This window comes from Dendrobium catenatum, unplaced genomic scaffold (assembly GCF_001605985.2).
Source record: "Dendrobium catenatum unplaced genomic scaffold, ASM160598v2 fragScaff_scaffold_231, whole genome shotgun sequence".
NCBI lineage: Eukaryota > Viridiplantae > Streptophyta > Magnoliopsida > Asparagales > Orchidaceae > Dendrobium > Dendrobium catenatum.
In genome coordinates this window covers 242,205-255,600 of record NW_021318693.1, presented here as the reverse complement: position 1 = coordinate 255,600, position 13,396 = coordinate 242,205, and the positions used below count along the sequence as shown (strand labels likewise).

General features: G+C 32.1%; 1 protein-coding gene across 1 annotated transcript; it reads left to right on the top strand.

The window, feature by feature from the left end:
* The first annotated feature begins 1,378 nt into the window (after positions 1 to 1,378).
* LOC110092085 (A-kinase anchor protein 9) lies at positions 1,379 to 7,069 on the top strand. The gene is made up of 9 exons (XM_020816454.2): positions 1,379 to 1,513; positions 1,613 to 1,886; positions 1,987 to 2,190; positions 2,276 to 2,398; positions 2,491 to 2,528; positions 2,621 to 2,750; positions 3,436 to 5,649; positions 6,442 to 6,539; positions 6,636 to 7,069. The coding sequence occupies exons 2-9, from the start codon at positions 1,809 to 1,811 to the stop codon at positions 6,889 to 6,891; spliced, it is 3,141 nt and encodes a 1,046-aa protein (XP_020672113.2). The 5' UTR covers positions 1,379 to 1,513; positions 1,613 to 1,808; the 3' UTR covers positions 6,892 to 7,069.
* The last annotated feature ends 6,327 nt before the right edge of the window (positions 7,070 to 13,396 follow it).

Sequence of the window (13,396 nt, the reverse complement as noted above, 5' to 3'; positions counted from 1 at the left end):
ATAATGTTTTGATAAAATTTTCCAAAATTCCTAAAATATAATACATTGGATGACTCGTATTTTTTCCTTAATAATAGTCCATTCTTATAGGGTCTTAATAACCTCAGGATTGAGAAATCATTGAGCTTGTTGGATTATAGTCAAATTGAACATCTCAATGAAAGAAAATTAACAGTATAAGATTATTCAATTATTTGGTTATTAAGACACTAAAATGATTAAAGAAATATCTATGATCAAAAGAATCAACATGCGACATCTAATTTAATATTTTGAAACTTTGGCTAAGTTTACCAAAATGTCATTTTCTAAAAAAATCATAAATTAGGTTCCAATTTTCACTTATTTAGTATTTTGGCTGAATTTACTAAAATGGCATTCTAAAAAATTATAAGAAGGAGAGGGGATTTGGAGATATCATAAAGATATGGCACTCTTAAGCTCCATTTGAAATTCAACTCAGATGATTATCGCCAATAATCATTATAGCCCAATTATTGTCAACTAATTGCCATCTCCTGAACATTGTTTCTCAAATTATGCCAACCATCACATTAACCATTATCACTTTATTACAGTCTGCTAACTATCATTTTATGACTGACAATATCCACTAACATTATCACTTGTCATTGCTAACAACATCAATGTACTCCATCACCAACAAAGCAAATGCATGTTGTCGACACAAGTACCAACTCTCGACAACATTGTCTTACATCGTCGCCAACAATACAGATGTACACCATTGCTTATAATGTTGATAAAACATCGTTGACACTAATTTTATACTGAATTTATTAATTTATGTTCTCTCCTCAAATAATAGAGACCTAATAAACCCTAGACAATCTTTTGAAGACATCTCTAATGCTTTAAGATTCCAACTTCCACTATGAAATACACCTTTCACGGTTCATGCCAACTATATTACATAATGCATTCCAATTAGGGGGGAATGTAGCATTTGTAATCTTTTGAAGACATCTCTAATGCTTTAAGACTTTCAGCTTCCACTATGAAATACATCTTTTATAGTTCATGCCTACTATTTTTTATTAATGCATTCCAATTACGAGGAAAGATAGAATTTCTAATCAATGTCATACACTAGTGGAACCATCTAAACTAGATGAGCCCCTGTATTTTTTTTTTCTTTCCGAGAATTGCACTTAAAGCCTCTAGTATTTAAAATTAAGATATTAAATCATCTCTCTAATGCTACAATTATTATAATTGTTATTCCATAAATTGAAGAAAAAACTTATTTTATATTTAAATTTATTTATAATAATCCAAAAATAAAAGACTAATAAATGAAACCAGACCAACATTCATAAAAGCCTAAGGGCTCTTGCCCCCCTTCTTAAAATCAAAGGGCATCGATGCAAAATTTCCCCTCCCTCTCTCCTCCCTTTTGTTGATTTGCTGTGAACCTCAAGCAATCCAACAGCTAACATTTTATCTCATAACAGTCCAATCTGACCCACCTCTCACACTCTTCTTTATCAAAGTCCCGCTCCCTTTTCTAATTTCCATCTCCTTCCTTTAAATTATTGCACAGAAGCTTCTTAGTTTTTTTAAAGTTTTATTGGTTTTTTATTCACCTCAGTTCCAACGGAAGACTGACTACTTCATACAGAAAGCGAGAAGCTAAGAAAGGAAGACTTTGATGGATTGCTAGATCTGCTTTCTTGTTCTCTTCCTTGGAGTTTAAACCCAGTGCGATCTTCTTCTCCAATCAAATGGGAGCAGTTACATAACATCTGTGGCCCAGAGGTTATGAGGAAGAAATCTACCGATCGAAGATGTTTAAGGCAGCGAGATGGAAGAGTGAGAAGAATAAGATTAAGGCAGTTTTCAAATTTCAGTTCCAAGCAACAAAGGTATTTCTTTTATTTTTAAATTGCTGATAAGAGTGAGTTTTGATGCAATAAATTTGCGGATTTGATGAGGATTGACTGCCATTGTTTGGTTTTACCTTAGGTTCATCATAAGGGATGGGAGGAGCTCATGGTTTCTTTGTTTCCGGTAGATGCCGGAAAGCCGACGGCGAAATCGGAAAAGGTAGCGGTTGTCGACGGATCATGCAACTGGGCGATTCCAATATATGAAACTGTTAGGCTGATCCAAGATTCAAAAACCGGAAAGATCAATGACAAAACTTACCAGTTTGTTCTCTCAGCAACAGTATGAGCGCATGGGATTTCTCTTTAATTTGCAATCTAGTTGTTTCCCTCTTTGAAATGGGATTGATTTGATGAGATTTTTGCAGGGTTCGGTGAAATCCGGGGTTGTGGGGGAGATCGGCATTAACCTGGCAGATTACGCTGAGACCTTCAAGCCCTTTTCTGTTTCGTTGCCTCTCAAGGCTCCCAATGCTGAAACAGTTTTCCATGTCAGTACCTTTGTTTTCAGAAATATTTTCCATGTTTTACTTCATAATGCTATAGAAGCCATTGAAATCATTCCAGAGATCTTGTTTGGCAGGTTACTGTGCAAAGAATACAGGGTGAAGATGAAGGGAGGTAACATTTTGAACCTTTGAGGGTATTACTTTTATCAACTGAACTTTTATCTTATAATCAATTATTTTCTGTTACTTGTTTTGATTATGTAGAGTGTCGGATGAGGATGGAGATAAAACTATGAAGCAGCAGCTAAGAACTCTAAGAAGGAAATTGGGCGATTCTGCAATTGCAGAAACAAAAGCGTTGGCCAAAATTGCTAAAGACATCAAACCAACTGAGGTATTACCGAAAGTTCTGAAATTAATTAGTAATTTGTTTGCATTTGATGTCTGTAAGTTTGTCATAAAGCTTGAATTAAAAAGAAAAATAATGATTTATTCACAAGCTATATAAGATTTTGACTGCTGTATTTGGCAATTGAATTGGGAAGTTTAATCTCTTTTCAACTAAGAATGTGTTATTTAGGCAAAATGTGTCACCATCCAAATATTATTATGTTAAATTGAATTTACCATTCTTGACTTGCAAAAAGGTCTTGTTGACCTATTATATTTCCATAAGACTTATGACTGTCCATAATATAGTATTAAAATTTATAAGAATAGTTATAAAACTCCATTCATCATCCTAAGACTAATTACAATCTATAAGGCATAAAATTTATGGAGTAGCCCCTTAGAATAGTAACAGTATCCATATTAACCCTTGCATAAATGGTTACAATAAAACCAAATAGAATAGTTGCATAACTACAGCATTAAAAAAAACATAAAAGATTAGTTGCGCCAATATAACATATGTAAATCAGTAAAAACGAAATGAAGCAATCTATCTGATTAGTCCTGGATGAAGTATTATAATTTCATTGATAGCCATCAATCAAAATGAAATATTTGTAGTTCTGAAAGCCTCCGGATGAAAGCTCTCGAGCATAACTCTAAATGTGGTCTTCATTGTTTTGCAGGAGGTATCAGACTTCAACAACCAAGCAAAAACAAAATTTCCATCTAGCAGAGTCATGACTGTCCAGTTCAAATCGAATGGAAATCTCAGAAAGTCCTATAGCTTGGATACCATATCAGCATCAGGTTCAGACAGCAGCTCAGAAAGGTACACCCCAAAGGAGAATGGAGCCAAGAATAACATAACCCAGCAAGAATATGGCAGCTTATTATCTCCTATAAGCAGCACTGACACTCCTCGAGATCCCAGCGTTGTGCCGGGTAACGATTGGTCTATCATTTCAGCTCCCTATGGGAGTATTGATGAATCAAGTAGTAGTTCTGGGGAGGCATTGCTAAGAGAAGGAAGCCAAGAATCAGATAATATTGTGGAAAAACTTAATAATGATATCATTGTCTTAACAAGGCAACTGGAAGTATCTAATCTTGAACTCCAAACTCTCAGAAAGCAAGTTGTCAAGGAGAGCAGGCGGGGGCAGGATTTTGTGAGGGAGCTGCAAAGTATGAAAGAGGAAAGAGATGAGCTTGAAAAAGAATGTGTTGAACTGAAGGCTTCAATTAAGAGAGCAGCAGATCAAGAACATGATTCAGCTAAGCTGCAGTTTGGAGGTACAAATAAATGGTCATTGCTAGAAGAAACAAAGCAAGAGTTGAATCATGAAAAAAGTTTGAATGCTGACCTTCAGTTGCAGCTGAAGAAAACACATGAATCCAATGCTGAACTGATACTTGTGGTGAGGGATTTGGAGGAGTTAGTACAGCGGGAAAACAGGGAAATCCCTTCTTGTTGTTGCAGCAGTACTTCTATAAAACCAGACATTATGAAGGATATGGAAGAAATGAAGTTTAAAGTTAGGTTACCACAATTGCATAACGCTGAATGCCAACAAAACTTACTTGAAACTTCCACATATGAGGAAGATGAACAATATGCACTAGAAGTATTAGTCAATCAGTCTACTGATGTCGAACTCTTAAATTCACCAGATCATAAGATTGCACATCTAACCACTGAGTTAGAGCTATACAAAAAGGAGCGTGAAGAAACAGAAATGCAGATGGAACAGCTTGCTCTGGACTATGAAATATTGAAACAGGAAAATCATAATATTTCCAAAAAGCTTGAGCAGATCCAACTGCGTGAACAATTGAGGATGCAATTTGATTGTTCAGCTCACTTTGCTTCAATAAGTGAGTTAGAAGCCCAGGTTGAGTGCTTGGAAAATGAAATTGAAAGACTGACAGTAGTATTTGAAGCTGACCTGGAAATCATCAGTAGAGACAAAATTGAGCAGGAGAAAAGGGCCATTCAATCTGAAGAGGCACTGAGGAAGACAAGATTGTATAATTCTAACACGGCCGAACAGCTGCAAGAGGATTTCAAAAGGCTCATAGAACAAATGTCATCTGCATTTCATATGAATGAAAAGCTGGTCATGCAAACACTAAAAGAATCTAATGAACTACAATTGCAAAAATGCCACCTGGAAGAGATGTTAGAGGAGGCAAATAAGGAGCTTGATTTAGTGAGACATCAACACCATATTAAATCCCAGCAGCTGTTAAGCCTAATAGATTTCAAAACAAAAGAAGTAGACAACCTGGTTTTGGAGCTGAAGGAAAAGCGCAAGGAGCTTGAAAATCAAAGTATGGTTACAGAAGCAAGACAAAGGGCTTCCTCGGAACAAATAGCACAGCTTACAAGTGAGGTTGAAAAGCTCTCAGGAAAAAGCGATCACTTTGCTGAACAGATTAAACTCAAGGAAAAATTGATAAAAGAGATGGACCAGCTGAAAGCATCAATGACTGAAAGCAATATGTTGCTTCAAGCCTGCAGAAAGGACAAATCTATGCTTGAGGAGGAGCTTTCTTTTTTAAAAGTGGAAGCCAAGAAGTCACTTAAGGAGCTGAGTGACCTCAGGCAACTAAAAATTGAAAATGATGCGACTATTAGGAATCTAAATGCAGAGTTAGTAATGCATAGAGCTCAATATGATGGCCTGAAGCATTCGTTATTTGAGAATGAACAAGAAAAAGAGAATCTCAGGAAGCAAGTTGGTCTATTGAGTGGCAACGCACAGAAGGAAGCAGGTATTATTGCTATTATTGAGAAAAAATCAAAGGATCACAATGCAAAGCTACTTAACCCAGAAGTACTCATAAAGTCATCATCAAGAAGCAAGATTAGTTCGCATAAGAAGACCCTGCTTCCTGAGGTATCCTTGCTGCTTTTAGAAAATATCTGTTATTATTATTAATATTTTTCATTGGCATTTGAGAGTTAGGGAAATTGAGCTTTCAAATCTCGCACAAACAAATACCCAAAAAGTGAAATAGTATGTGGTAAGCTTTACTCATCTAGTACAAATGAGCGAGCTGGATTAGAGAGAGATAAAGAGAGAGAGAGAGTGATGTGAATTAGTGAACGTCAAAATCACGCTTTCTTTTTTTCATTTATACCTTTTTCTTGTTGCCTACCAAAAACTATATATAACAGCTACCTAATTTTTATTCCTAGAAGGTATAAGAAATGGCATTATCAATAGCTTTTCTATTAAAAGATAATTTGGCACCTAGTTTTCAAGAATTATATTCATAAATAATACTAAGTTATACAACTATGCATGGTTAATGGCACAATAGCGATGCATAGTACGATGACATAGACAAGGGAAAATAAAAATAGCACTAGCAAGTTGAAACAAACATAATAGCCCAAGGATTACCCAGTAGAAGAACAAACAAGTTTATTCTTGCACCATCTGATGTTTTTTTGTCAAATATAAATGGAATACCGAAGAAACTGTTTGCAGTTATGCCTTTATTTCAAATTCCAATTCTTATCAAATAATTTTATCCTATATTACATCTTATATTTCCTAAATGTATATTATTTGTGTTTTATGCAAAATACGTGTCTCCTAATTCTTTCTATGTGTGATGCTGTTGTTAGAACATTAAGTTGATTTTATTGTTTATTGCACTCATTCGTACGTATAAGAGTGCAGAATGGCAGAAGTAATGGAGATTATGTACGTAATCACATAATGGAGGACAAGAAAAAGGTGAAGGATTTAAACAGCATCGGAACGGCATTAATCATAAGGTAAAGTTTGTATGATAATGTAGAGAATAGAGGCAACAAATGCAAAAAAAAAAAAAGAAAACAAAAATTTAATCCTCAAACAACTCGTCTATGCAATAATACTGTTGATAGTCCAGAGATTCAAGAAGAAAGATCAATCTTATGCAGCTGTGAACAGACACAGCAGAATACTACAAAAGTATTGGTGGAGATGGCTGAACTAAAGGAACAAAATCAAATGATGGAAACTGAGCTGAAAGAAATGCAGGAAAGATATTCTGAGATGAGCTTAAAATTTGCAGAAGTTGAAGGGGAAAGACAAAAGCTTGTAATTAAAATCCGCAGTCTAAAAAATTCTTTGAAAATTGTTTGAATTTTTATGTTAATTGAGTGCATTTTTTGTTTGTATAGGCAAGAATCTGGTTCCCTCATTGATGTATTCAGATCTTGCAAGGAAACTAAGGGCATGTAAAATGCACTCTGATATTTATTTTTGTACTGTTATACATTTCCCCATATAAAGAAATATAATCCCCTTTTCTGCATAGAAATGATATACCAAACACTGAAGTGCATGATATTGCTTGATGGATTTTACTTACCTTATTATAATGCTTGAAGGACTGTTTGAATTTTTTTTTTTCAAGTTAGAACCCTTCGGTTTAACTTATTGGAAATTCCTCTTTGAAGCAAGAAAATTTCTATCAATTTTGATCTCTTATCATTATCATTTTCATCAACATTGATCACAGAAGCCATTAGGATAGTACTTGTTCAACTGCTAATCTGCTTTGAAGGCTTCTGTCTATTGGTTTAGATTTTAAGTTTTGTACACTTCATATCTGAGTTGCCTTGCCAGTTCTTTCTGTTTATTTTGTGTTTTAAAATATTTACAGACATGTTTCTACCAAAAAAACTGTCAGCTGAATACAAGCATTGTAAGCAACCGAACTCTATTACGACAGCTAAGTGCAAGTACACATTAGCTGAGCTTAGTTAGTACAACTATTTAGCAACTTCCTAACTAATTTCCATTACAACTGACAAACTAAATGAGTTACACAGCTAATTGACAAAGAATCCTTGCTAGCTTCTTGGATGTCCTTCATCCATTTAGGTCACCTTCATGCTCTTATTTCTTTAGCAGTTGTTGATGATGTTAGCTTTACATCATTACCCACCCACTTCCTCAAAAATGACCTTACTCCCAATTTCTAAATCTGAATAAGTTTATGCAATTCTTCAAGTAGTAATCATCCCATTGAACAAAATAATTGTGCTGCTGATGTCTCCGTTTGCATTATTAATCCTTGTTTTAGAATTTCTCTTCTGTAAATTGTGCTAGTAATGGGGTTGGATGTAGATTAAAATCTTCGCAAAAAGGTTTCAAATAGGATACTGAAAAACAGGGTGAACCTTTGAAAGTTTAAGTTAATAGGCCATTAAAAGTCTAAAGTTTTATTTGGGACTGCTTTAATACTGCTTTCTAAAATAGCTTTTAAGTATAAAAATTTCTAATTTAAGAATTTTTTGTAGTAAAATGTTGTTTTAGAAAGCAAGTCAGGCTTTGTTTGTGTTCAACTAAATGCATCATTTCTTCTGTATAAGCTAAAAATGTGTTGCCATTGTCCTTAATTTGAGGCTATCTTGTGGTTATGAACTTAGTTTTACCAATCATCTCTGTCCTTCACGACAAAGCTAACGTTCCTAAACCATTCCTAGAGCATCGATTTCAATGATAAAGGGTAGAGAAAATTTAGTAAAGGCTAGAACAGCTAATAAGATCATAGAATTTTTCAACGCTATAAACATTTTGTTGGCTTAATGAACAAAGTTTGTAACTACAGTGTTGTAATACTATTCATGGATGATTCAAATGAGCTTCCATTGTTGGAAAGAATACTAAAATATTGTCAAAAAAAAAGAGAAAAAACAAATTATTGTAGAAATGGTCATAAGATGCTATTCATTATGTTTTGAAAAGTAGAAGAGACATTTCTTAAACATAGCCAAGAACTCATAATATCTAACATGAGTTCTAAATGTCATTTTGTATATGTCTTCATCCGCCATTCTTAGATAATGATATATAGATCTCAATCTAGTTTTAAAAAAATTTCCACCCTATGTAATCATAGTTGGCATAAGAAAAAGATCAAAAACTTTTATCTTATTCAAGGCCTTATAATCTCTACAAAAGTGTTATATCCCGACTTTTTTTTTTTTCTTACTAAGAGCCATTGGCAATGAAAATGAGCTCCTAATTTCATTTATAATACTTGCATCTAGCATTTCTTTCACCAAACCTTTGATTTATATTTTCTAAAATACTAATAATAGTCTGGCCTAACCCAAAGGTGACTCGATCCTACTATAAAATTGATATGATGGTCCACAACTCTTTCAGGCGTCAATTCTGAAGGAGGTTGAAACAAACATTGATACATTCTTAACACTTCCTAAACATATTTGGTACTTGTTTTTACCAATATGTAGACCTTAATGAATCCATTGGAATTATTCTTATATGAAAATAATAAGCTACTTCTGTTGTATTAATTAATTTTGTGAATTATTGTAACTTGGTATTATATATGGTTTGCCCTTCCCTTTAACCTCACTGCACTCCCAAGGCATCATTAGCACCTTATATTAAAGGTAAATAACAATCTATAAAGAAAGTGTGTCCCTGTCTACATATTGGTAATTGAGAATGAAGACTAGATCATTGAAGTATTTCACTATTACCAAAACAACACATTAAGAAAGTTAGTTGATGGGAGCTATGGAGTCAATTTTGAATTGTTAAAATGTTTAATGCTCTACCTCCCCTAAACAATGCTTAGGTTTTATTTGATATATAAAAAATAACAAATTCCACTTAATATACGCAATTATATGTGTTGAATCAAGTAATAAAATAATGGAGTGGAGTGTTGAACCCATGAGAAAATATGCTTTCTAGCAATGAACTGCCATCATTTACTCTAATAGTAAAATTATCCTACTAAAATAAAAATATGGTTGTGGCAATTCAATCACTAAATAAAAACAGTAAAAATAATTGATGCAATATTTAAATAAAATATTTTGGATTGATAAATACAATTATATAATTTTCCTAATGAAACTCTTTTTTATAAATATAATTCAGAGCATATGTATCCCTAGATCTCTGTAGTGTTTGTATGGGTGAAATGGATATATGTTGATCTCCTATAGTTATATCATCTCCATAAGAACCTAGCATATTTTACATCCTATGTCAAAGCATGCAAACATATTAATTCAATATTTTTGGTTGTTCTTGCATTTCTTCCTTGAGGCTATACATCGTACTAGATTTTAACTATACATATGACCACTATGTGCAATAAATAAAATGAGAAAAAAATATTGTAAACATCATTTAAATTTATAGCACATGAATCTTAATTAGTACTTAATATGTTCTCTTCATCTTCAATCCAAAGCTAGAGAATTAGTCAGACATGGAAGAAATGATAAGCATGCTCATTTTTATTGAAATCATGGAAGAACTAAAATACAAGAGAGTGATATCACCAGAAAGGATCAATGTATCTTCTCTACACTCCTTCCTTAACGTACATAGTTGCTCAAACAAATACTGACTAAATACTCTAATAATTTTATCTAGCACGTCTCTAATCTCCCTTAGAATTGACTCTAAGAGAGATATAAAGAATTACTCTAAGAAGTACTTAAATTAGACAACTGAATGAACCCCCTCTCAAATATAAAATTATTACTATATATAGGATATCACAAAAATAATATGTTGTTATGTGGTGCTTAAAAGAGCGGCATTGTGGCTCCCTTTAAATGAATTAATGCTTCTGCGTTGGAACTTCTGCATTGCCACGATGCTTGCTGATTAAGAACGGTTACTTAGTGAACAGTCACGTTGCTTCGCTAGCAGATTGCCCCTTGGAAGTTACAATTGCTACATCGCAACGTTTATGACTTTAGAACACTACGGTGATTGATGGCAGATTTGGTATCAATGTGTGATAGATTGTTCCGCCATGACGCTTAAAGTTAGAGAACATAATTCCACCAACCTGACCATTCTAACAGTGCAGTGCTTGAAAATAGTGAACACGACAGTACCAAGCTAACCATTTTGATGATGCGGCACTTGAAGACAGTGAACACGATGCTGCCATATCCACGTGTGGCACCTCAATCACGTGGAAGATGGTGTTGCAGTGTGGAATTGTTGGATGCCATGGCGCTATACTCTAATTTTGATTTTTTATCATTTTTGAGTTTTTCATACATACAAATAATTAAAATAACACATTTAAATATATATATATATATATATATATATAACATAATTTACACTTATCAAAATCTCCCCAACATAAACTCTTACTTATCCTCATGCAAATAAAAATTATGTTATTCTACTTAATTAAATAACAAAAGTTCTATTTCTAATAGTTTAGAAATAATCTAAAAATACAAGAAAAAGGATAATACATCACAGTTTAAAACTAGTAAAAATGAGCAAAGTTATAATTCTAGTTTAAAAAATACTAATAATTAACCTGATCAGTCATTCTTATCATTGCTTAATTGGCAGTTGCTTGTTATAAATATAATATTTGATTATTAAAATTTTAATTGGATAATAAAGATTAAAGATTTAGATGTGTTTGTACTTAAAATTAAATTTTCAGTAGTTCACCAATATTTCTATTATCTTTTCCATCTTGTCCTTTGTGAATTTTAGTATAAGATTGTAGTCAAATTCTAAGCTTTTAATTGATACCAAAATTTGAATGCACTCATTTTTTTTCTTTATTTTTTTCTTTTTTAAAACTCTTTTCAAGTTCTTTTTTTTGCTAGTACTTAGTTAACAATTTTGAATATCTGTTTTGCTTATCTTCCTTTTACAATCTACACAATATTATTAAAAAGATTTAATAGGTTTACTAATTGAAATTTGATTTGTTTTATCATTTTCAATTTTAATCTATCAATATCTATTATTTAACCTTAATTATTTATCTTCAATTCAAATATCAATATATAAATAGATAACTAGAAATTCGAGTTAAGTCAAAAACTTAAATGATCTAAGTTAGTTAATTATTATTTTTCCTAATCTATGAAATATAAATCAATGTTCATTTAAACTATGATAACATATTTTATTATTATCCTAATTTTAAATAAATTTTAATTATCATTTTTATAAAGGTTAATTAATAATCAAAATGCAGATATATAAATGAAAAATAATATAAAATTTAAGTATAAGAGGAATTTAATATAATATAAATAACAATACAATTAATCATAACAAACACATCTTTTATATGTGTGATAGAATTATATAAAACATGTGATATAAAATAATAAAAGACGTACAAGATAAGTAGTGTTTAAGTCACCATCATAACAACAATGACTCTAGTAGCCATATCTCCAAAAACATGGCCATCTTTCATATATTTGAATTATCCTCTAAAACACATGAAGGAAAACAAAGATAACATACATATATCCTCTCCCTCTCTAAAGCTAAGCACATAGAAAAATAGAAACTCTCTTTATTCTTCTGATTCACGAGGTTTCAATCTATGACCCTTAACCTTGAAAATATGAAAAGTTCTCTAAATTCTTATGGTAGCATTGATATAAATTCTAATAATAGTATAAGGGCCAATCCATCCTAATTTTAGTTTTCCATGGAAAAACTTCTTTTTATAATCAAACAGTAAGACATCTTGATCAGGATAAAATTTATAATCAAGAACCTCACATCCATATATCTTCTTCTATTCGTCATTATATTTTTTTGTACCTTCTTGACCTTCTTGAACGTTATTTTTAAATTCATGAAGTTTATTAATGATAGCATAACTCTGGAAGTTGAGAAGAGAAAATGAAACTTCATTTTTCAATTGCATTATACTTCTATTCTTAGAGGAAGAATGCTTTCTTTTCTTCACACCCATGGCTTTTAAGTTTCAAGAATGAAAGAAGAGTACTCAATAACACTTTACTCCAAAAGATCTGTCAATGATAGAAAATAAAACTTTCAACTTATCCTTTTTATAATTTTAACTAGTTTTGGGGCCAAAAACTTTAAATTTAAAATAAATGCATCCTGGTCTAAACTCAAGGCTACGATGCTCCTTCTCTCATTTTTTAAAAGCAAATTTTAATGATTATTATTATTAAAACTAGCAATCCTACCTAACACACCTAAACAAAAAGATGGGTTGCCTCCCTTAAAGCGCTAAGTTTATAGTCTTCTATCAGACTTAGTAACACACTCAACCTATTTCCAGGTTACCTCTCATGCGGCACTAAGTTTATATTCTTTATCCAGATTAGCCTAAAATTTTTAATTTTTCTTGGGGTTCATTTTTTCCATTCTTCAAATGACTTTTACTAAGATTTTTTTTTTTTTGGATTGAAATTGCTAGCTAACTTAATTTGGTTTTCAAATTTTTAAAAGAACCAACTTGATTTTGCAATTGATTCCCTAATTGCATTACTACATCATCTAATGCTATTTTTTTGTTTTGATTAAATCCTAGAGGATATGTAAGTCTAGTATTAAGAGCAGGTTATTGAGGATTATTTAATTTATTTCTTGATTACTCTGCCCATTGTTCTATTGATTGTTACGATTTATATTATTTACCAATTAAAATTAGGATGGAACCTCCAACCTTGATTATATGTATTTGAATAGAGATTATTTTATCTTCTTATTAAATTAATATTTTAAATCCCTTGCATATTACACTACAGGAAAATCGCATATTTCCGACTGATTTTTCAGCGGAAAATTCTGAAGTTTCAAGCAATTTTTGAAATTTTATGGACGAAATTCA